Source organism: Synchiropus splendidus, chromosome 19, assembly GCF_027744825.2.
Source record: "Synchiropus splendidus isolate RoL2022-P1 chromosome 19, RoL_Sspl_1.0, whole genome shotgun sequence".
NCBI lineage: Eukaryota > Metazoa > Chordata > Actinopteri > Syngnathiformes > Callionymidae > Synchiropus > Synchiropus splendidus.
In genome coordinates this window covers 6661128-6683778 of record NC_071352.1, presented here as the reverse complement: position 1 = coordinate 6683778, position 22651 = coordinate 6661128, and the positions used below count along the sequence as shown (strand labels likewise).

At 44.8% G+C, this 22651-nt stretch overlaps 2 protein-coding genes across 3 annotated transcripts in view; one reads left to right on the top strand and one right to left on the bottom strand.

Moving 5' to 3' along the window:
* Positions 1–8: 8 nt before the first annotated feature.
* Positions 9–20707, bottom strand: LOC128750606 (dynein axonemal assembly factor 5-like). Of its 2 annotated transcripts, none has more exons than XM_053850897.1 (13): positions 20165–20707; positions 18793–18977; positions 18584–18708; positions 18273–18391; positions 17419–17651; positions 16826–17050; positions 9966–10109; positions 7897–8065; positions 6099–6246; positions 2557–2707; positions 2333–2489; positions 2073–2264; positions 9–381 (listed from the first exon to the last, which is right to left on the bottom strand). In XM_053850897.1, exons 1-13 carry the CDS (start codon positions 20700–20702, stop codon positions 251–253), a joined length of 2517 nt encoding a protein of 838 aa, XP_053706872.1. In that variant the 5' UTR covers positions 20703–20707; the 3' UTR covers positions 9–250. The 2 variants fall into 2 exon arrangements, with proteins under 2 accessions (XP_053706872.1, XP_053706874.1); XM_053850899.1 differs by lacking the exon at positions 20165–20707 and adding an exon at positions 19058–19615.
* A 407-nt stretch (positions 20708–21114) lies between these two features.
* Positions 21115–22651, top strand: part of LOC128750607 (cAMP-dependent protein kinase type I-beta regulatory subunit) — a 37211-nt gene continuing 35674 nt past the window's right edge. The window contains exon 1 of the mRNA XM_053850900.1: positions 21115–21272. The gene's annotated coding sequence lies outside the window, so the exon portion shown is untranslated. The remainder of the gene's footprint in view (positions 21273–22651) is intronic.

Below are 22651 nucleotides of genomic sequence, written 5' to 3'. Positions count from 1 at the left end.
TCTGTAAAACATGATCAACATAACTTCCTATATATTCCTAGAATTCTCAGTCAATATTTTCTTCAGTTGGGCAATGTAAAAAGCATAGAGAAACTCCAGTAAAATCAGTTTGAAAAACAGGGTAAAACCAGACCTTAATAATCGAATGTAAGTAAAAATATCACATTTAGACTTGAAATGAATAACTGAGAGCTCAGTGTTGTCATTTCATGGTTCCACACTGATTTTTTTTGTGCTTGATTTCGGATGGTCAGTTGGTGAGTGAGCCAAGGTGCTGCAGCAGCTGGTCGCAGTAGAGAGGACTCCGCTGTTTGTCCCTCACAGCGACCACTTCTTTCTTCAGGAGTGCAGGGTGGACAGTGCTGCCTTGCTTCAGGACACCTGCAACACCAGGAACAGGACGAGAAGAAACCAATTTAAATGTACAGTGGTACCTCGGTTTTCGAAATCAGAGTTCGAACAAAAAATTTGAGATTTTTTTGCTTCGGATTTCAAACGAAAATCCAGAACTCGAACGCTCCCGAAAAAAGCCGGAAAAAAATTAATGTGCGCGGACTGATCAGCTGAGCCACGACGCGCTTTGTTTGTTGTGTTATTGTCACTCCAGGGTTTGATGTCCTGTTGTGGGCTGGAGCTGGGACAGGGATGAGGCGAGTCTGGGACAGAGCGTGACTTGGTTTATGACTTTGTCACAGCCAAACTGCACAGAAGCGCACATTCAGAGCTGGACACGCACCGGGCACCTCTTCACTTCTGGAGAGACGTCACTCACTCGGCAACCCCTCCCACATGCAGCGGCCACACACATAGAGGAACAGCGCACCTGCAGCAGACACTCTACATTCACTCCGACAAAAGACTATTTTAAGGCTTGGAACGCATTATTTCTTTTTCCATTCATTGTAATGGGAACAAATGATTCAGATTTCGAAGAAATCACTTCTCGAACGGCCGTCTGGAACGGATTGTGGTCGAGAACTATATAAATATACATTTGTGCTCTCTGAGTTTGATTATTTCACCCTACTTTCTTTTAGGAAAATAAAAATACACCTCATAATCATTGTACTTTTGCGATGAAAATGCGATATAAAACATACTAATGTGACACTATGATGTGTCAGGTTTTTTATGCTTGGCATCACCAGCAGAGGGCAATAGAAGAGGCGCCGTTCATGCCCACTAGGTGGCAGCACATTTCTTTCACAAAACATCTGGAATTCAGAACAACCGCTGCTACAAGACCCTCAGAGAGCGCGCTGATGTTGACACGGTCGCCATGGAGACTTTATTTAACGTAAACTCGTGTGATAGTTAGATTTCGGGGATTTTCTTTTGCTGAGTTTGAGATCGCGGCCAGTGCTTTATAAAAACAGAACAATGGAGATTGTTGTGCGGCGAGTTCCAGCGGTGCCAAGCGTGCGAGCCGGACGGATCCCAGGAGTCGGGAAGGACGGCGGGATTCAGCGGTACAGAGAGGGAGAGGCTGTCCGTCATGCTGTCACTTCACATCAGGCAACCTTGCGCCGTTTGAAATCCAAGACGCGGGGAAATGAGAGCAGCTCTTCGAGGAACAAAGAATAATTGGATGAGGATGGAAAGGGAGGAGATCCAAGCATGAAGGGATGTGCTCATGTTCAGAGTCGGGTCAGGAGGTGGATTAAAAAAAAAAAAAAAAAAAAAAAAAAGACACCTCATCAGGGATGAGATCAGAGAGTTTTCCGTGACTTTCTCTGAGAAAACAATAGCTCTTCTTCTTCAAGACACAGATCCTCACAGTTGGTTAGGAATGGAAATGAAGGAGAGGCAGCAGTCTTGGGTCGGCCCCGGGGCCCCCTCCCAACTGGACGTAAAAGTACTTTCCCTCCTCCACCTTCAGTCAAGATGCTAAGCTAAAGCATTGTTACGACGGCGAGGGTCTGGAGGATCGAGAGGGTGTGAGAACCACCACACATGGTTGGTATTACAGGACAACACGCAGCAGACACAGCATAAATAAAGAGGATCTTCCAGGAAAACAGTGTCTGTTGCTTTATCATCTCAAACCCGTCGTGTTTTAAGCGTGATCTTACCGAGCACTTGGTCCTGCACCGAGCTGTCCGGGTCGTCCAGATGCAGGAGGAGCTGCTGGAACAGGAACTCCAGGTGAGAAGAGAAAACCTCGGCGTTGTAGTTTTTGTTCAGGTTGGAGAGCCACAGGCCGATGGTCTGCAGCGCCACCTGCCGCACCCCCTCGCTGCTGTCGTCCAGGCGCTTCAGGAGCTCTGGAGACGCAAGACACTTGTTCAGGACGGGAGAGAAACACAGAAGCAGAGGAGCCGCTCACGGTCACCTGGATAGATCTTGTTGAGGGCCTCGGGGTGAAGCTCGGACCCGATGAGTCCCAACATGGTGGCCAGGGAGCGGCAGGCTAAGGTCCGGGCCATCGGGGAGTCTTCCTCCAGAGCCGACAAGACCTGGGGACTCAGTTTCTGCTCCAAACCCAGCAGCTGCACGAGATCAGCGGCGGTTACTGGTGTTGTAGACTGGTGTGTGTGAAGAGGGAAGTGTGTGTACCTGAGCAGGGGAGATGGTTCCTCCGTGCAGCACGGCCAGCAGGCAGCTGAGGGCTGCGGTCCGAACCGCCCCGGCCGTCCGACCTGCCTGCCAGATCAGGTTGGGCAGCAAGACGTCGCTGACAAACTTCTCAGATTCATTCTGGAAATGACTAGAAGAAACCCACATCATGATCTATCAATACAGCGCTTTTATTCCACGCTGTGGCACGTCTCTGCCAGTAGGGGGAGACTGTTGCTCATAGGATTGCACAAGCACCTCCACAAGAAGGGAAAGGATGAATACAAGGCGCGAATAGTTCTAGTTCTTAGCGTCAAAAAAATCCATTATCTTGATGACTGTTTTAAAAATTTCACCCTGCTGCAACAAGACGACTGTCTTCCACAATGAATTATGATTCTTGTTCCCAATATTGTGCCTTCATCTTAGGTTTATTTTGTAGGATCTAAAATGTGGAGTCAACTCAAGTCCCAATTCATTCTTCGGTGCCTGTAAGTGCATTGTCTGAGTCAATATAAAACTGAATTCTAATTTAAACGGCATAACACTTAAACAGTTCAGAATAGGTTAAAGACCAATCGCACAGTTTCACATTGCCTGATAATCGAGGGATGTAAATATTTGACTTGAACATTGCTGCAGTGCACTTTGGAAGGTCTTTTGATCCAAGTTAGACTCAATAAATTGAGTTTTTATTTTTATAAAATCACAAATAATGTCAGTTATAATGTCAGGATATACTATAAGGCGCCACAACCATCATTACTCTTCTTTATGTCATCATTTAAATCCACATCAAACACAGGTGGAATGAACGTGTCTTTCATCCAGGCACATTTTCCCCATCCTCGTTTCTCATTATGTGTCATGGGGTGAGGAACAAAGACCAATTTTCTCCACCACTATCATTGTCCTATCTCAGTACGTGTGTGGGCAGCGATCTGCTTTAGAAAGAGCACAAGTCCTGCTCTGTGATTTGACCTTTGGATCAGCATATTGTGGTGAAAATGAGCGTTTGTTTTGAAGACCTTTTCGAAGGCGTGACATGATTATCCTCCTGTGATGACTTCAGCTGAGGAAACAAGAGAAGTTTGACTCAGCTGCAGCACAAAACTCTTTTGTTTAACGTCAGCAATTATGAGGAGTCAGAGAAGATTTTGGCAAAGAATGTGCCGACGATTCCAGCTTGATATAACTTACTGATGTCGCCGTGACACATTGCTGAGAAGAGTTTATTTTATTACCTATTGAGTTCATGCATAAGGCACAGAATTATGTCAAGGTCTCACGCTATTTTGTGAGCATTTATTAATTCTGACAAGAAAATAGAGAACAGTTGCGTCACAAAAGTTGCAAAACAGTAAATTAAAGGGAAGAAAAGTTGACTTGTCGACAGCAAAATCTAGTGAATTGCAGTTGGTGTGTTTTCAGTTGGTAGCGCTTGTCATAGGCTATTGTTTGGTTGTGTTATTAGTCGTGGCATTTGAGAGGATGTGGTGGTTTTTCCAAGTCCAAACTGTGCTCTGGGCTAACTTGGTCAGCTGCTGGGATTTCTACGGTGGTTTTCGGCAAATTTCCTATTTAAAATGGTTGGTTGCCGATTGTTTCAGTTGTCCAATTGTTTGGGGTTGGTTCATTCCTGTGGTGGCTGCTGTCATGGTGTTTTTGTAGGTTTTTGTTTTTAACTGTTTAAGCGTTGTGGTGGCTAATGTTATAACAGTAGTCATCGTTGTTTTGTAAACTATGGTTTGTGGAGGCATGAACTTGAGTAGTAGTGGTTGTACACAGGATCATGAGCTGACGGAGCATTTTCGCAATTGTTGTTTGAGCTAGGTTACTGTTACCTGGTGGTCTATTGTAGCTGGGTGGTTGTCATGGTTGTAATACTGAGATTTTGGTAGTTATATGCAACTAATGTAGTCAATGTGGTGGCTCATCTATTTGGAGTACGTTGGTTGTTGTTATTGGCATTGTGGTGGTACTTTTGGATTTTGGGGTTGTTTGTTCAGGGGATTTTGTGGTGGTTGCTGTCCAGATGTTTTTGCTGTGTTTTCCCCACTAAGGTTTGGGGTGTGGTGGCTTATTGCTAGCGGGCGCTGTGGTGTGTGAGTGCATGTTTCTGTGTTCATGTGGTGGTTGTGGATGCTAATGTGACTGTCGTCTCGTTGGTTGCTCACTTTGTGGTGGCACTAATACTAGTCCTGGGGTTTGAGGTTAATGTCATGGAGTACGTGGTTAATACACTTTTTGTGGTGGAACAATTTCGATTAGTCCAGTTGGGGTGGCACTATTTTTTTAAGTAAGACGGTTGTGGTGGGACATCTTGTGGTGGTTGGAGGTTTTTCTTGCTTTTCCTCTGATGGTTTTGGGGTGGTGGGCCTTGTAAATGTGTTGTATAGTTTTCAGTGGCAACTTGTAGCTTTGTTTGTTGCTCACGTTACGGGACTAGTCCTGGTGTTTGGAGACTGCTGAGATGGTGTTTGTGGTGAATATTGTTCTTGGTATTGGTTCTGTTCTGTGGTTGGGGATTTGTGGTTGACTTCCTGGGGTGGTGGCTGAGGTGGTGGTCTTTAAGGTTATGAGGTTTTAGTGACTGCTTTGTGGTTTGACATAGATGATGCCATGTGATGTTTTTTTCTTCCATGGTTCACCATCCTGTGGTGGTTGTCAGTTTGTGGTGCTGTTGTTGTGGACCAAGCCATCAGGAAGAATAAGAAGAAGCTTTCATGTGTACTACATTGTAATTACCCAACAGAGTATTAGCGATTATCTAGCCCTCACGTTGACCTGCGACCCTGCGAAATATTGCGGTGGCAAGGTGACTCACAGGACAAATATCTCCCGTGGATGAAGCCTGGATGTGTGACTGACAGCAGCAAATGTGCTGTAGTCTGCCAGTGAGTCCCGCAGGCTTAATGCATTCCCTCAGATTAGAGGTCTGAGCCCCGCAGAGGGAGCAGGGGGGTGGGTGGGGATCCTGCAGGACATCAAACTGCCAAGAATCTACTTTCGGGAGCGCTTGAGTATCTGTGGGCATCTCTGTTATTCCAAACACAAGCCTAAGTCCTTCATCAGTCTAAAACCATTCAGGGGCGTCTGAGGAGAGATTTACATTGTATGTCTTCTTCTGAAATACTGTGCGTGGAAATGTAAGGACTGTTTTGGCAACAGAGCCATGGCTGCTACATAACAAACTACTGAAGGAGTTTGCCATTGTTGATAAAAGACTCACATCGACAAAATGTGGGCAAAAAAAAAATGGGTTTGCGACCAAAAATTGGATTTGACCATGATGTTTGCAGCTGATATAGTGATCAAAAGTGATGAGGCGGAAGAGAAAATGAGGAGGAACAGAGATCTGGTGAGGAAGAGAGTGCAGAGAGGGTGAGGAGGGTGGAGATGAGTCAGAATAGGAAGAGCACAAAGAGATGTTGGTACATGGATAAAGGTGGACCAGAGAGGAAGGTCATGACGCAACAGGATCTATGATAACCAAGCTGGTTTGGCAAAAACAGGTCTCAGTGTGCGAGCAAGACCCTCACCCTTGAGAGTCCAGCGTGTTCTTAGCATCCAGCAGCAGCTTAGCCAGCATTGTGAAGAAGTTCATCCTCATCTCAGGGTCCTTGTCACTCTGGAGGCAGATGTGAAGCAGGGGCATCAGCTGACCGACAAACTCCCCGACAACAGGCCCTGTAACACACAATAATTGCTGCTTGACACAAAACAATTGGCACATTTTTGCGTGTGGTTCTGGAGGACTCAGACGATGACACAGCGCTCGGAGGAAATGAGACGAATTCCCCTTTGGTAAATGTTTCCTAACAATCCTGGAAAAGTGACACTTTGAGAGTTTGTCCAGCTCCCCTCCTGCCCACACAGCGAAACTATGACCGCATGTTTACACGGCTATTTTTAAAGCTCTGTGTGTGGAGTGACCGATAAGTCTGGGCTTGTTTTAGGCGCTCAGACCGATGATTTCCTGCAATTCGGAAAGATAAGGGAAAAAGAATGAGTCGAGGAAATAGTTTCCTCTGGCGGGAATGTGTGAATCAAAGGGTCTGTCACATCACGGCAAAAACAGTGATCACCTGGCACCGCGTGCGCTCAGTGGAATAAAGATTCCTTTGAGAAGGAAGTTGAATCATTCAAAACTAGCATTAAAACGCGCCAAGCATCAAAGTGGCCTTGATGTGGAGGAAGGTCAAGAGCGGGCGTCTGCTGGCTCCTTTGATGTTGTGACCCACACGGGGATCGGCGGGTGGACCGGTCACTAAGTCGTGGGAGTGCGTTAATGTGCGGAGCGTGTTTGTGTGTGGATTAGAGGGGCACCCACTCAGCTGCCCACTCAATTAGAGGCAGAGCGGATGGAGATGGAGGGAGGCCGAGATAAAAGCGTGGCACAGGGAGGCGGATTAAACGGTATATCGGGGCGTAAGTCAAATCTCCAGTCAGGGGTCTTTAAACCCGCCGGACCACTGCTCGCACCTCGTATGTGAGACTACCTGACAAGTCGCGGCTTCACAAACCGTGGGTGTTAATGAACACGTGTCGGGCGATGGAAATATCTCACCCCACTGCCGAAACCTCAGCTCACCTTTTCTAAGCCGAGATTCAGCAACAAAGCAGGTGTCGCCCCGCTAAAGTCACCTTCAACTCTCTGCGGCTGGGAAAGAGCAGCAGTCGAGGGATGTTCTTCGGGGGGTTGTCCCGGCGTACAGATGCTCCAACATGGTGGATGATATACGAGCGAGCCTGAGCTGCCGCTTTGACAGCTGCTGTATTTGATGTGATTGATGAAGTGTGAACGCTGCTCCGTATATGATGTAACAGATGGTGTCTAACACTGAGATGTACAGTGAAGTCTGGGGTTTTTATGATGATATACCTACCTGTAATAACGTACCAAATGTACTGTAATTACATCGCACATCTGTAACGCTAAAGAAAGGAAGCACAAATAATTGTAATAAAAGAGCTTCATTAATAACATGCTAAAACATAAATAGTTGGCAGCATTTATAGGCCATAAATATTAATTTAGAATTTGTCAAATCAATCCTTAATAAATTTACAGAGACATTCACCCATCACCCATACAATGAGTTTATCCATCATCCTTCCTGACACTTCTATATTCAACAAAACAGAGATATGGATTGAGTACGGTGGCCTTGAAGGCCAAATATAAACAAAAAAAAACTTAAGCACAAACACAAAAACAAGTTTGTTTTGTTTATTTTTGTAATAATCTTCATTGACCTCTTGTCCCACTGTATTTAAGACCATTTGTCCAGATGTTTCAACCTAATTTTGAGGCCTGAATAACTGCCAACATCTCACCTGACTGCACCATGATGATGTGTAGCTGCAGCCTCTGAGGGGTGTAACTGGACCAGCTGTTGATGGAGGCGTACAGCCAGTCCAGCAGCTGGGCCATGTGTTGCCTGTAGAGCTCCATCAGTGAGGGGAGTCCCTGCACCTTACACAACAACCGCACACTCTCCAGGGCCTGTGAGGGACGGACCGTAACACAAAACAAAGCTCAAGAGAGAGGTAAACAAGACTATTTGTGTGTGTCGAGCTGGCACAGGAAACGGTTGGGTCACATGGGAGACATGTTTCGGGAAGAACGACCAGCAAAAGCATGACAGCTACACAGGAAGCACGGAGAAGAGCTAATAAAGTGGGGCCGAGAGGATGCGGCAGGAATGGAAGATAAGAGAGTAAATAATTCACAGATTCCTCAGGGCAGAGGAGCTGACCTAAAGGGGACTTCACAGTTCCACTCAAGGTCCCTCGGGGATGGTCAGACAGTCTGACTCACTGATGGGCTCTTTTCAGGAGAAGCTGGACAACACTGAGCTGGCCGCTGATGGGAAAGCCTTGCCCCTTTTTTTTCTTATTCTGAGAAGCTCCGTTTGTTCCCGCTGGTTGGACGGAAACGCCCAAGGCCGTTCTCACCCGACTCTCTCCCTCTGTCTGAACCGGCTGGCGCATTACTGTCATCGTGACATGCCAACAGATATAAACAAGCAGGTCAGACAGGTTGCCAAACGCAAGGTTCTTAAAAGAGTCTTGAGGATGTTTCTGCTGTAGTTATTACTTAAGTCTGTGTAGGGCTAGGGTCAAACTCCAAGATAACTTGTAGCAGACTGAATAAAAAAAAAAAAAAAAAAAAACAATTTAAAAGAGCACCAAAACTGGATCAACAACAAGTCACGTTGACATCATGGCCAACTAATATTGTAAGTTCCGGACTATGGAACGCACCGGAATATTAGCCACACCCACTACATTTCAGAAGGAAAATAGATCATACATAAGCCGCGGGTGCAGTGGTGCTGTCTGCGCCGTAGAAAGGTCAGTGGTGCTTAAAAATGCATGAGAATCACTTCTAAACTAGTTTGGAAAACAGGGTCCAGCATTGAGACACTGACTCATGAAACCGACTGGGCAATGTTCTGAACTTGAGTCAAGTACTCCTCACATCTGTTATTGACATTAAAGCGCTCCAAATGCACTGTTTTCGCCTGCGTGTCCGAAGTTCCGACACCACAGCTGGTCTTAGCTGCTGCTTCTCGCCTAAAGTCCTCCAGGGGATTGTCTCTGTTGGTGGAGCTGTGGTCACACGAGCGAAAACATCGGATTTTCAGCACTTTATGATCAATATTTTGGCAGCATGATGCTCTTGAGCCTGAAAAAAATCTATATATTAGCCGTGTTGTAGCATAACGCGCAGGGTTCAGACTGCAAAAAAAAGTAGCGGCTTACAGTCCGGAAACTATGGTAGTATTCCATCTTTAGAGAGTAGACGGCATAAGTGTCAAGAATAATCCTAAAAAAATGATGGGGCAAAAAGGGGATTTGACTGGTTGTAATAAAAGCTCAACCAGTGACTTGTGTTACTCACCAGAAATTTAAAAAAAAAGTATTGACATTCACTTTTTAGGAACTCATGGATTTTTTTCTGGAAAACTTTGAGCAAGTTTATGAACTGAAATGATTCCAACCAAATTATATTTAAGGACATTTTAGGAGCCTGTAACACCACATAATCCCTACTTCTGTGTCATAAAATCTGGCGACAGGAAATTGAGTAACAATGTGACTGGACGGCTCGCGGCAGACGAAACCCTAAAAGCTGATGATGCAAGCAGACACACAGAGAAAGAGCCAGGACGATGACACACACCTGCTTGCAAACACAACTCACATCTCCCAATCCATTTTCCCTCCATTTTTTTCCACTCCAAGGCTGCAATTTCAGCTGGCGAGCTAAAGCGGGTAATTATACTTCAGACCCACTTTGAACATGCACAAATGCTCGCATTCTTCAAATTGCTCTCTGGCTTCATAAACTGCGCTGTGTTGCCATAAAAAGAAAATAAGATGGATGGAGTGCTTCTCACCTTTTCGCTGAGCTGCGGTTCAGTGCTGAGGCTCTGGACGGCGACCAGCACCTGCAGCAGCTGCAGGCTGACCGGGCCGACGTCGGCCTCGCACTGCTGCAGCAGCACATCCACGCACGCCAAGAGCTGCTCCAAGTACATCACCTGGGGAAAGGAAGACGTCGTGAGACAGCAGCTGTGCGAGTGTGACGCTGTAACTCATCCGCCGTTCGTTTTTCCTTACGAGCCTCAGCATCTGACTTTCAGCTTGAGTGTTGTACATCATCGTGGATTCCCTTAACTTCCAACCAGTCAACAGCTGACATCCATTCCCAACCTAGCCGCCATATATCAACCTTTTTTACACTTATAACGGCACAAGTGCCGCTATTTTTCACGTGATTCCACAAAGATATTTCTCTTTCCAACGCTAGAAGTGTCCAGTAGATGCTGAATCTGTGGCGCAGTGTTCTGTCCCGCTCTTGTTTCGGTCCCTCTTGCTCCGTCGATTCTCAGTTTTGTACGGTGGCTTATCATCTTTTGCTAATATAAATGTATTGCATAGCGATAGGAAGTGCCATAGAATCCTTCATTTCAAGTTCCATTTAATCGCTATAAGGTTTTGAAAAATCAGATCCAGGGTGTGATGTCATTGACCGGAAACATATTGTACCTCTAATGTATCACAGGCGTTCAGCTAGAGAGGCGTCTGGGTGACCCGGGCACGGCGCCCAAAATTTCTGATCTTAAGTGCCAGTGCCATTATATATATACGCCTCATTCGCTCTCCCCGATAATTTCAATGAATTAGATCGAAATTTGCCGAATCTCAGGCGCCATATTGTTATGGATGAAATTTCACAATGGTCCACTTCTCACAAGTTGCAAGTTTGATCGGTTGATGCTGCATGGAAGATGGGTTGGCATGTTCGCGGATCACCCCCAGAGGGCAGCTGCGCTACATATACAAGTAACATCCTACTTACAACGTTCTCGACTTATGTCTACCCGTACTTACGGCCAGGTTTATTTTTTTATTCAATGTCTGGCACTGCAGCACGTAGCAGCAAGGCAACACGTGCAACAATTATGGCAGACAGCCGGCATCGCGTACGACAGTAAAGAGCTTGGTATATAATAGTATTCAACAGAAAAAGATGCTTAAAAACGCAACAGATTGACATCGTATATCCTATACAGTAGTACCAATAACTATTGTGTCGGGCATTTTGAATGGCATTCGACTTCTGACTTACAATCTGACTGTTGGTCAGAACCGATCCCGGTCGTAAGTCGGATGTTACTTGAAGTCACAAGCCTCAAACCGTAGCTAAAAACCTGACTACCCTCACAAACAACCCATGTCATTATCTCAATCTCAAGTCATTATTTGTATCCAACACTGGGTTCAAAGAAATCGGTTAGCATGAGCTCACCGCTGCTTAAAAGGCAGACAGAGTTGCGCCCAATATCGGCCTCGGATATCAGTCCAACATGAAGGCACTTGAAGACAACACGTATGTGGAAGCTCAAATTGACTTCTTGACCATTCTTTCCGATCGCTACACTTTCCTCCATTCCTCCAAGTGTGTCACTCGTCAGACTCAATTCCAGCTTGTTTAGACAAAGACCTGCTGCTCAGGCTAATTTCCATGCTATCACTTGGATCACAGCCTCTTTTCCTGTTTTCAGCAGGCCTGTCATTAGCGCTAAATGGTGGTGGTGGGACGACGGCTCGCGAGTGTGTTTAGAGAGTGACAGACAAGAGTGTGTGGTGGGGGTAATGTTTCTTCCAGGTGTGTGCTGGAGTGTTCGACTGGGGGGCAGCACACACTTACGTAATAAGCCTGACTGGCTTTCCACTAGGAGGCGTGGGCGACTAAAACTGATATTTGATTTACTGGGAGGGGGAAAGAAGTTTAGGGCTAAGTGGAGACGCTTGGTTTATGAAGCCAGGACCTTGTGGAGATTAAGGGAAGCTGAGGGACTTCTGGTCCAGTTGAAGCTGGCAGCTATTCACCAGGGCTGTATATCTGGGGGCCACCGTGATTCATGTGCGACTACGGAAAAATATGAGTTTGCCTGCAAAGGTGAAATGATGAGAGTAAAATGTGCTGTTGGTAATGATCACATTCAAGTTTAGCTGGAAGTGAAGTGAATTCTTCGCTGAATAAAGGGCACTGAAGTTTATTTAAAATTTAAACAGTCCATTCAGCAGCAGAATCTCATTTTAGTCTCTTTCATGATGGATATTTTGGTTATGACATCACACTACATAGTGTGCACCGTAAGATATTCCCAGTGAAAGAAAGTTAATATGCGATTAATCCAAGTTATTTGCATGAATTCATTGTTTTTCAATTATAATAAACCTGTTAAAGTCTGGGAAATCACAACAGCATTATGATGACAACTTGGCAGTTCAAACCCGCTACAATTAGCATTTTCCAGCTTAAGAATCGACACAAAATATAGCACCTTGAATGACTATACTGTCTTAAATGTATGGTAAAATCCAACCTTGATCCTAGACATTAAAAGTATCAAACTCAATAGGCCCACACTGAATCTACCTCACAGCACAAGATGCTCTCGCTTGCTACAATAGCATCACTGAAAGGTGAAGTTTATTTATTGTGCTGGATCAAGCGGTGATGCCGAAGCTACAAGAGGTAGCATAGTTTTTGCCGCACTTATCCTGAACAGGCCACCAAATAACTGGCCACATTTGGTCCCCAGGCCTTGAGTTTGACACACATGCTTAAAATTGCTTCACTGGATTTTTTCACACTGCGTTTTTGGGACTCAATAGGAATCGTCACACTGTCGCGGGACTCTGGAAGTTAGTGACGGTAGACTTAAATAGTGAAGAAGCAAACACAGACAGATTAGCCAACACGCGCGCAGACATTAAATTACACGTGCCAGAAAGCCACCATTACAGTTGTCCAACGGAGCGAAGGAGTGAGAATGGAAAGAAAATAGTTGCAGTGTAATGACTAGGTGGACACCTGGCGCCAGGTGAGATACACCTGGTTTCATTGGCCTGGGCACGCTTCAGGGGTCTCATTACGCCAGGCGTGCGCGTGCATCAGTCCACTTTCCGATATCTATGACCTGCACACACGACTCCACCATAAAAGGTGACGCCTGGAGTCGATTCCCATCCAGAGGGAGGCCGTCCTGACAGTCAGCGACAGCCCCGCAGGTTTTGGCGGGCCTGAAACCATGACGACCAAAAGTGGAATTCAGAGATTCACTTGCCTCTTCTTCTCCAGTCTAAAGTCTAACTGAAGACCTCTCCGCAATCATAGGCAAGACCACAGGACCGAGAGGTTTCCCAAACCACCAGCGTGCCTTTGAAGTGACCGCAAACTCTTAACACCAACTCTAGTTTATGACCAGCATCCTTTTTATACACTATTTGTATTTATTTTCATACATGGATTTTTCCTCTCTCCTCCACAATAAAGAAAGAAAAACAGCGTCAATGAAGTCATGCAGAAGCGCCGTATATCACTTCCCAAATCTTCAGCTACTTCCCCGCAACTCCCCACTGAGATCCGCCTCAGTTCACTTTGAAGATTATTTATGTGTCGTTGCTTAAGGGGCTTGATTTGGAGCCCGACTTCACTGTCGGTTTTTGGTCGACTTCGGAGCCAAAAAGTACAAAGTTGTAATTCTTAGCAACTGCCTACAGCGGGCGCAAACAAAGTCGGGCCCGGGGGGCATTCGCTCAATCGGATTTCAGACGGAACCATAGTTATTTGTGGCACTGACGACCGGAAAATGAAATGAAATACACAAGCGAATGAGAATAAAGGAGGAAAAAGAAGAGGATGAGAACCAATGAGAGCATGGAGAGCATGAAGAGGATAGGTTTGACCATGGAGGCTGAGCAAGAGGAGTGAAGATGGAGGTTGCTGTGATGTTTAGTTAATCTCACAGGTGCACAGGTGCTTCAGTTTCCAGTGGTGTATCTCATAGTAACCCGACTGCGATGAACCCTGCTTGTTATTGCTGCTTTGTCTGCCTCAATTTTTTCCTCCAGACAGAGGAGAGAAAATGACAAATGGAGATGGATGAAGAAACACAGAGAGGAAGCAGAGGTCTCCTTCCATCTGTGCGACAACGTGTGACCGCTTCGTCCTGTTGCTTCTCTCTCGGCTTGACCTGGCCGTCGAGCCATGCGGGGGGACAGGAGCGGGTCAACACCGCCACTCATTTATCACCGCTATGACCAGACAGGCTTTGAAATTTCAGAGATTCCTCTAATGGCTTGAACGTTGACTAGAAAAGGGGCGACCGAAGCACATTCTGGGGCTGAATCGCAAACACAGGGCTATAAAAAAACACAAAAAAGACCATGTGCTGCCTTGTGTGTTCAGAAAGGTCAGCGAAGCCATGCAAAGGTCACATGAAATTAGTTGATTTTTGTTTTTACTACTGCAGGGAGGAAATTCTTTTGAGGCTCGCTGGGAGTGGAGGGGGGTCACGGGGTAGGTGAGCCAGTGGTGCGGCGGGATCAGAAAATAGCTCCCTGCCAAACAACCGCTATTTTGTTTCTGAAAGGGAAACGTATTCGGTGTGAGAGGAAAGGAAGTGGGGACGAGTCCGCGCCGGGGTTGATGGGATTTTTCCACTTTCGGAGTGTTATTTTAAAACAAACTCCAAAGACCCTATTTTTTTCTGGCTTGTACAGATAAAAAAAAGAGAGAGAGAGGCTGTCTCATGGTTCACGAGTTGAAATGTTGGATTTGAAAAACAGGGTCATTTTCGAAAGCCTCGTGGAGAATTACTCAGTAGTGAACTTGCTGAACTCAGCAGCAGGTACAGAGAAGCCAGTGACATTTTTAAAGCAGAGATATCGTAAAATCTATTTATTCACAGACCAATTTGCTGTGTGCTTGGGTACATAAAGAGGGAGGGGTGGAGGTCAAGGATGATCGTGCCAGGCGGGTCAAGTCAGGTCAGGAGCTTCGCAGCCTTTACCTTCGGTCACAAATCCTTTACATAGCTATGGGTGACTTGTGCTACGGAGGGGACTCGCACTCGCGCCTTCCCCGGATAACTGTCAGCTCACGGCAGCCAGGTCATCTAGGAGAGGCAAAAAAGTACCTTGCTACGATGCCTCCCTGATGTGGCTTTCCTGGCCACCATATTCCCCTAAGCTTAATGAATACTTAAGGCATTATTATTTACATTTATGTAGCACTTTTCATACCCACTTCACATAATCCATTATTCATTCAATCCACCTCTCCTGATGCCCTGGGCATCGTGCCATCAGACTGTTAAAAAAAGTGGTTGGAGTAAAGGTTAATACACAGACTCCTTAAGGTTTAAAGTCACTATATATAGTATCTCATGTGAGCATGAGCTTGTCTCATGGTGCCACATTTTCGGCTCGAGAAAATCCCAAGTAACCCATAGAGGAAGGTATCAAGCTTACAATCGTCACCCCCTATTGCAGAGGTGGGCAGTTAAATTTTCTAAAGAGCCACATTATAAACTGTGACTGTAGTGAGGGGCCATCATGCCAAAAGAAAGGCGCCGATGACAACGAAATGTGCCAGAAAAAATCTTTAGTACGACATGCGGTATGTGTAAATATGGCATGAAACCTATACATGCATCTCAAATGAATAGAAAACTACGTAACAAACAAAGATAAAAAGGCAATTGATTTCAAAATATATTTTGAATTTTCTTTCAACTAATTTTGAGGAAAATACTAAAAAAGGCAAACGAAAAGAAGGAACAAAAATGTAGTCATGAATGTGTTGCGTTTACTGTTGAATCAGTACTGGCTAAAACGGAAACAGGATAAAAAATATGGCAAAAAATGACAACTTATCAGTGGTATAGTTTTAGTTTGACCTCATGAGGGCTGCAAAAACACAGGCAAAGGGCCACATATGGCCCCCGGTCTGCACTTTGCCCAGGTCTGCCCTATTGGCATCCTTACCCCAACCATTCTTTTTTTTAACATCCGGAAATCGTAAGAGGGGAGGGGAGACCTTTGATTCGAAAGAAAGAATGTGTCCAACATCCAACACGGAATGCTGACTTAAAGTCCACTCGAAAGCCATCAGTATGTGATGTCCGAGTGAGAATGCTCTGGGAAATATCCACACAAGGTGCGGTGGATAAAGATATCTTGCCCAAGGACACTGCAGCAGCAACTAGATCTGAGCCAGGCTCTAACTAACAATGTGATGACCCCTCCACCACCTGAGCCACTGGCACTACAGCAGATAGTTTAGGAGGATATTTTAACTGTATTTCTTGAACGTGTTTTTGGATAGTGTGAATTGTATATGTCAAAAAGAAAAAAAAATCCACGTAATATGAACATGAATGGCATCATGTCAAGAGCAAATTCAACTTTCATTGAAGCAACAATTTGCAAGTAAAACACCTCCATGTGATGGTAATTACAATGATTCTGACTATAATATTACCATTGATATACAGTGAAAACTTCAAAACAAACTCCAGTTACTCATAATAAATCACTTAAAAAGATACTAGTGGTAGAGTAGTAATGTAGAATGAGAGCGCTGGTGGAGAGTGGAGAATCACCATCCAGCAGTCAGCTAAGATTTAAACAGCTGAAGTCACAGATTTAGTGGGGAACATAGCAAAACACGGGCTAAGAGACAGTTGGCAACGCTGTCACTGGAACAGGTGTGGACTGAACTTTTCCTACTTCAAATATTAACTTTTCTGATTCTGCAGCCATGTGGAAATCCTCAGGGACTGTTCAGGTGGCCAGCACAGAATGAGACAGTTGTTTTTTAAATAACTAGCAAAGAGCAGCGATTCTCAGGTGAATGAGTAAACAAACCACAACCAAGCCCAAATTCCCCTCTGCTGACCTGTTGATATTCCTGGCAGACATCGGGCTGCGCCAATGTGCTGGCGATCTGCTGGAGATGTGGTTGCAGGAGCGATTTGGAGCAGCCTCCGAGGACCGCAGACATCACCTTGAGGGGGGCCCAGGGATGGGAGGAGGTGGTGGGATCCGTCACACGGTCCAGCAGCAGATTGAGGAGGATCTCAAGAGGGACAAAGGTCCCTAATAGTTGAGCAGCTTTCAGGCACTAGACATGGCAGAGGAGAAATGAGACCAGCTGAGGAAGTGTCAGGGACAAAGAGGGAAGCAGGAAGCGCTCTTAAATGTCTGCACATCAAAGATCCATTTCAAACAGGTGCATCCCAAATCCTTGATCCCTTGTTGGCACAGAATAAAAGCAGAGTATTCACTCGCTTCCATGTCATTGAGAGTGCTGACTGAATCAACAGATGTGTGTCCTAAATTACCGCAATGTGATGAAACATTTCAGGATATTTTGGTCTGTGGTTTGTGATTTGTCTGACAGTTATCTGCTGCTGCAGACAGTATGTTTTAAGAATAAAACTGTGGAACACAGCAACATATAAAAACACTTTTTTTCCAAAGGTGACCTACATTTCGGACCACATCTTTCTCAGCGTCACTACAGGCCCGGTAGAGGAGAGCCAAGACGGGCTGGAGATGCTGAGTGCAGTGGTCCTCAGCATGCAGCAGCAGCACATAAAGCAGCTGGGATGTTCTGATCCGGGTGGAGGCCAGCCAGTCAGTCAGGTCGTTGCTGATGGCAGGAACTAGCTTGGACAGGTTTCTCACGACTAGTTCTCGGCAGCCAAGTCCAGGTCGCTCCTCTGGAGGGTGAAAAAAGGAATTACAAATTGCATCCTTCCTTTCTTTCTTTTTATTTCTCCCCCCCGCGCTATGTAACAAGAGGAAGAGCTGAGTAAAGGAAGACGGGGATAAATCAGAGACACAGCTGGACAAGACAAAACAAGCCCTTTTGTGTCCGACCCTCAGAGTTGAACAGTGACCTCTTCACTTTGGGAGACTCGGCAGATTTATGGCGGTTACCGGGGAGCGCAAGCCTTCCCTTCCTGTCCTGAGGCAGCGGCTGCACTTTCGGCTGTTCCGCTGAAGAACGTGCATGAGAGGAAAAGACACGCAAAACCTTGTGTTGCTTCACCTGAAGCGACCATGTTCAGGTTCACACGCATCCACAGCCTCGAGGAGCACACTTGACTCTCAAACTGCAAGTGTTGCATCACTTGAACCAGACAATGTGTGGCCAAGTTCAGCTTTCTCTGCTCACATAAGCATATATTTAATGACTATATTTTTCTATTGCAATTTGTATTTCACATCCCTTAAGTTGTAGCACTAAATAATTCAAATGTCCTCTGGTTAATAATAGTGATGAGCCATGGGAACTTTTCCAATATAGTACAAGAGGAGGAAGACATAAAATAGCTCACCCCCTGTTGGGTAGTGGGACGGAGGGGTCAAGAGAAAGTCCAGCTTGTCCTTGATGTCATCCTCATTCTCCTTCTCCCACTGGGACCCAACCTGCCTCCACAAATCCACAGCCTGGAGTCTGAAATGGTCGAGAATTTGCCTTTAAAACATCTTCACTGCTTTTCTGTGACACGTTGGATTCAATTTTTTTTTTTATTTCAAAGTAGTGTGTGAGACAAAATGATGGAGAAACAAATGTTATTTCATAGTGCACTGTCCCAATGTTTTCAGAGGGCTGGAAAAAATGATTATCATTGAGATTCATCCTCACCGTATCTCAGGGATCTCATCATTAATCCCACTCAGCAGCAATGGGATGAGTTTGGCAAAATAGGAATATCTGTCCCTCAAGTGAAGCAGCCAATCGCCAACAACCAGAGTGATGGCTCGTCTAACCTGCACAGAGGGAGGAAAGAAGCGTTTACTGACCAGTGACAGCCACGGCAGTCATGTTGGATGTGACTCCTCGCGGCCGCTCACCTGTGGAGAATCATCAAACAGTCTCTGTGCCAAGTGAGAGAGAACGTCATCCACGTTTTTCCCGGTGCCGTGCTGAATTACGGCCCCCGTGGCTTCGATGACTGACACTCGCACTCGGGAGTGCTGATGAGCAATCGTCTGCATCAGAGGCTTCACCAAACTCTCCGCCTGCATGTGGAAGTGCTCTGAGGGAAAAGGATACAGATGCTGTTTAAAATGTTATTTATCATAATCAGCTGTTTAAATGCAAAGCAACAGAACATACCAGGAACATTTTGGGCAAACCTGACCGTGCATTTACAGCTCTCACGTTTGACTTCTGGGAAAGGATCTACTATAGTTCTTTGCAGTATGCTGATCATGTCGTCCAGATATGGAGCCAAATGTTTCCCACAAACCTCAATAATGAGACTCAACATCTCCATGATGGTCAGCCGGAGCTCCTCAGACGGCTCATGGAGATCCTTGTCCCCGAGCCTCTGAGCCAAGCAGGGCATCAAAAACGATAGAGACGCCTCAGGGTTGGGAACAAAACGAATAAACTCTGTCATCATAAGGATTGCTGTTTCTCTGCATCTTTCTGTTGGATCTGCTAGACACTTGAGAAGAGGCTTGAGGAGAACAGAGAAAACCTCTTGCAAGACAAAGCTGGGGAGTTTCTTGTCAATAGTTTCTTTCTTTATCGACTCGAGGGTTCTTTTCCGTGTTGATTTGCCGTCTTCGTTCAGACAGTTGAGGTGCCGAGCAATTCCTCTGAGGATCTCAGAAGCTGCAAGCTCTTCTTCCACACCTGGCGCCATTATTAGAGCTGATTCTGCCCTGCCTTATTTCACGCATCTATAAATCTGAGACTTTACAACATTGTCGTTAGTTTTTATTTCCAATGATGTCACTTTATTCTTTACGATGTTACCTTGTCCTTCAAGACAGGGATTTGTTTATTATCTAGAGCCATTCTGACATCAGTCATTGACACTTTATTATTATTGACTTCAGTCCTACATCAATCGAAGATCAGAGTGGCAGGGATACAAATACTTCAGTGTGAACAAATACAAAGAAGTATACATCTAGATCATCACTTTTAATGGGGCAGAGGAAAACAGTTTGTGTAGGTATTGTGTAGAATAACACCATCTCCTGAATTTATATGTTAAAATAAATATGTTTGTAGTGTTCAAGGACGACTAAACGTGCTCCATGAGGTTCACTTTCTTTTTAAACGAGGCACTATTTACTCAATAATAAATAATATGCAACTTATTTTCTTTTGAAGATTTCAATCCCTTAGATAATGGCATTGTTTTCTGTCGTTCGTAAATCCTTGTAACTATGGCAACAGATGTCAACAAGCACAGCAGAGGAGACTTACCTGGTACGCTGCTCGAAAACTTCACAGTACATTTACAGCTTTCTCGTTTGACGTCCGGGAAAGGATCTACTATAGTTCTTTGCAGTATGGTGATCATGTCGTTCAGATATGGAGCCAAATGTTTCCCGCACACCTCCACCGTCAGCGTTAGCAGCTCCATTGCCGAAAGTCGCAGCTCCTCGGACGGCTCCTGTAGCTCCCTGTCCCCGAGCCGCTGTGTCAAGGTGGGGATCAAATACGGCAGCGACTCCTCCGGATGCGGAACAAAACGAATAAACTCCGTTATCGTGCTTATCGCTGTTTCTCTGCATCTTTCCATTGGATCTGCTAGGCACTTAAGCAGAGGCGAAAGGAGGGTGGCGAACACCTCCTGCAGGATGGAGCTGGAGAGTTTCTTATCGATAGTTTCCCTCTTAATCGCCTCTAAAGCTCTTTTTCTAGTCGCTTTGTTGTCTTCATTTAGGCAGTTAAGGTGTCGAGCGAGTCCTCTCAAAACTTCCGAGACAGCATGCTCCTCTTCCACCACCATCGCCGCCATCTTGGCTGTCGTTATGACGACAGCGTGCTGCGCGACAAACAAACTCCTGCTTTACGGCAGTCGCTATTCAATATTCAAAACTTTATTTACACCTGTAACTGCTGCATGTATGAGACGGTCTAATTATTTTTATCACAATAATATATATATATATATATTCTTACTAACCTATTTTAATCAGTTTCAAAAAGGAATATAGAAGTTGACAACAGCAACAATTTTTCACTGTGGTGTTTATTAGGATTATATTTTGGTTAAAGACTATTCGCTAAATATAAACTTTATGTGACATAGTGCATGATACATTGCATCGTCGTTGTGTTCTAATGACAACCCTAAATTTGTTTTTTAAAATAGGTCATTTTTTTATTGAATATACTATTTCCTTGAAGAGCATTTCACGCGCAAACAGGATTCTCTGCGGTTCTGAGAAGATGCCACGCTGACGTCATCACCACTGACGCAGAGCGAGCCGAGGTAGCGGAGCGCAGCTGCAGCATCCCTGCTAACACCGACCTCCCACCACCAGCAGCGGGGTGTTTTCCCTCCCAGCATCCTCCTGAAATAACGGTAGGCGCTCTAACAAAACCACAGACATCACTGCCATTTCATAAGTAACGGAATGGCCCGCAAACGAGGGTTGTTGTCAGTCTTTACTTCGCGGTTGACGCAGTATTTTCCATTCCGTGACGTCCTGCTGGGACTGTCACATTAGCCAAGCTAGCTGATGTTTTGACAATATACCCATCAAGCGCATGCATATATCGTATTCTTGACGTCTTGACGTTCTCAGTATCAATCGTGCGTCACGTAAACGTTGTGCAACGACCGTTTGGGATTTAAAATGCTGTGCTACCACGATGCGTACTCTCTTTGAGGAAGTAATTCACCTGCACCGTTTCCTGATTTATCACACTTCCTGGCATATTCTATCACTTGAAAATCATCGTATTTGTCACTCGACTGTCATCAAATATTTATATTAAACATTTTAAATGTTTATGCAAAGTGCAAGTGAAAACAAACACATATGAACTTGCCACTAAATATGTATTACTGTTATTGTTTATCCATTTACTTTGCTTATTACAAAATGGAAGGAGGGTTACTTATTCAAATATTATTATTTTATATGATTATTATGACTTATATGATTATTAATAATAATCAGCTGAGAATGTTTCTAAACCGTGATCACATCTAATAGCAATGTAACTATTCAATTCTCTTGAATCTCTTCATCAAAACGTCAGCTTTTGCACTGATCTCATTCAGATGAAGTAGTTCATTCAAGATGAAAAAGATGTGAGCGTGTGACAGAGAAACGAGAGCCCAAGACTCTTCTGAAGAACTGCCGCTTTATTTCATACTTATAAACAAATGAAATAAAAGACAATTAAACTCACCTTTTCAAGAGTCTTGTAACATTTGTCTTTATTGCTGAACAACCTAAGGAGAATATTAAAACGCCAACATATTTGTAATTAAAAGCAAACCATGCTTAGACATCCATGCATTAAATATGATATGTTCTGCATTTTATCAGGCGTTACGGAGCTGAGATGGTCACATAAAACTTGATGCATGTGCTGGTATATCACATCTGTGTTTGAGCGGTCCACCTGGAAAATCCCTGGGTCCTACTGTAATGTTATATCAGCACATAGCCCTTGTTCTTTGCTTCTTTATAGCTTTTCAATTTTCTACATGTCGTAAACATTGGAGCAGATGTAGTTATTTGAGTCAACCCAAAGGGTTGAAATAAAACACTGACACAAGACCTAGACTATGTAAGCCTCAGTTGAATAATTTCCACTTGTAGATCATCTCTACATTTTTACACTAAGCCAGATCATCTCCACATTTGTTTCCAGTGGAATGCAGCTTTACAAATATTTTGCTGTGTATTGTGTTGAATTTTTTTTGTTATTTAAATTTTCCTAATACAA